Source organism: Ranitomeya variabilis, chromosome 4 (assembly GCF_051348905.1).
Source record: "Ranitomeya variabilis isolate aRanVar5 chromosome 4, aRanVar5.hap1, whole genome shotgun sequence".
Taxonomy (NCBI): domain Eukaryota; kingdom Metazoa; phylum Chordata; class Amphibia; order Anura; family Dendrobatidae; genus Ranitomeya; species Ranitomeya variabilis.
Window position 1 is genome coordinate 221129011 of NC_135235.1, and position 2312 is coordinate 221131322.

Here is a 2312-nt window from a genome sequence, read left to right on the forward strand (position 1 = left end):
AATATATAGACAGGTTACTAAAGTGATTAATGCTAGAAAAAAATAATTGGTATAAACAATATCATAATTGAAGTACGAAATCAAAACAGTAGACATGATGATATGTATTTCAATAAAACCTAGTGGAAAGAATAAAATGATGTGTACTACAAAAAGCTACATAAAAAAAGTCAGCCATAAATAATGTCCACGTAGTTATGTTTTGCTTATTCCACGGCGCTCTACAGACATTATCATCATCGTCCCTATCAGTCTTTGGAGTGCAGGAGAAAACCGTAGAACTCCAGAGGAAAGAAACGCAAACACCGGGAGAACATACAAACTTCTCACAGATGTCCTTAGTTTTGAACTAAAGACCGCAGTGCTGCAATGCAACAGTGCTAACACCAGGCCACGGCACAGCCGGTACCCCACACCAAAGATGTTGTTCTCAAAGCATCTTTCCCCTATTGCTTTGACTTGGCTCAAAGCAATAGGCAAAATGTGCATTGGGTAGAATGCATTGACTCATACTTCATGTTTATCTTCTTGACTTTTTGGTATGCTACTTGCTACATGCACAATTATCGTAAACTCCTACATTACATCATATATTTTAATCCTTTGGTGTAATCTATTTCCCTTAAAAAATTACAATCTATTTTGATAGAATTAAATGTAGCAAAAATTAAATTTAACATTATAGGTTTTTCATAATTATAGGTTTTATAGATTCTAATTCTATGCAACAAAATACCAAAAACCAAACAAGTTTCTGTCGACAGATTTTGGCTCCAAATATTTTTCCAAATTTCCCTACTGCACCAGAGATGTGCATGTTCCCTTACGATTTGGTTTTGGGCATAATCCACTACTTGTTTTTTTCTACTGCCTTACAAATGGACACTTACGGTGTTTTAGGAAAATTTACAACTGTTTAATCCAAATCGAAAAAAAATTAGGAAGATAAGGTCAGAACATTCGAGTTTGGCCGTGGTTTGGCTTCTTCCAAGTAAACAACTTGTTTGTATCTTCACAGTAAAAAAAGAATGATGGGTCAACAAAATTAAACTGAGGGAAGGGAAAATAATTACACAGAATTTTGCCTTTTTTTTTCAAAATAGAATTTGACATAATTTTCTCAACTTGTTTTTTGTTTCCAAACTCTATTTGAGTCAACTATTACCCTGCGAGAGTAGAAAGCTTCCATCATACAATATGACACATTCATTAATTTATCTTTTTATTTAATTTTCCAGAAAAGAAATATAAGAAAATATTCCTGGCAAATGTGATATGGAAAAAATAATGGAGAATGTAACATATTTGATTTCCCCGGAAAATGCCACAGATTCAGAATATATAAATTATCAAAACTACACAGGAAATAATGAACATACTGCCATTGTCATTCAGGCCATTTGCTTTGTGGTGATCTGCTCAGTGTTTTGTTTGTTGGGAATGATTGGAAACGGTCTTGTCATCTGGTTCGGCTTCTTCAGGATGAAAAAGACAGTCAACGTTGTGTGGTTCCTCAGCTTGGCCATCGCTGATTTCTTCTTTGCATTAACCATTCCTGTGTATTTTGCACAATTATTATTAGCAAGTTGGTCAATAGTTTCATGCAAACTAATGCCGCTACTTTTTTATCTTAACACATCAGTCAGTGTCCTCCAGCTCACGGTCATCAGTGTAGACCGATGCCTCTGTGTCGTGTTCCCGGTATGGTGTCATAACCACCGGAGGCCAAGATTGGCTTTCACCATTGCCCTGATCATTTGGATGTTTTCATTTGCTCTGGCTACACCCTACATAACATATAAAGAAGACACGTTACCCAATTTCAATGGAACACTTTGCTTTCTTGACATAGAAAATTATATTTCCCTAGAAAAGACAATTTTTGGCTTTGTTTTCTACTTTCTTTTACCTTTTATAATCATTGTCTCCTGTTACACCGTGGTTGTCTTGCACATGAGAAAGAAACACATCTTCACATCATCTAAGCCTTTAAAAACCATCATGGCCATCATCATTGCCTTCTTTATCTGCTGGTTTCCTAGCTACTTTATTTCCTTTTCTAATATATAATTGCCTAGAATACTACTTCCTGCAATTTGTGCCAACTTCCGTGGCTTTGTCCGGAGCTAATGTCCGGAGATAATGTCCGGAGCTAATGTCCGGAGCTAATGTCCGGAGATAATGTCCGGAGCTAATGTCCGGAGCTAATGTCCGGAGATAAGTGACGTCACCAGTGTCCTACACCCAGGCAGAGCACAGGGGCCCCAGGCAGCATATGGGGCCCCAGGCAGAGCACAGTGGCCCCAGGCAGA

At 37.4% G+C, this 2312-nt stretch overlaps 1 protein-coding gene across 1 annotated transcript; it reads left to right on the forward strand.

The window, feature by feature from the left end:
• Positions 1-1043: 1043 nt before the first annotated feature.
• LOC143767792 (chemerin-like receptor 1) lies at positions 1044-2070 on the forward strand. Its single transcript, XM_077256311.1, has one exon. The coding sequence runs from the start codon at positions 1276-1278 to the stop codon at positions 2068-2070; it is 795 nt and encodes a 264-aa protein (XP_077112426.1). The 5' UTR covers positions 1044-1275.
• The last annotated feature ends 242 nt before the right edge of the window (positions 2071-2312 follow it).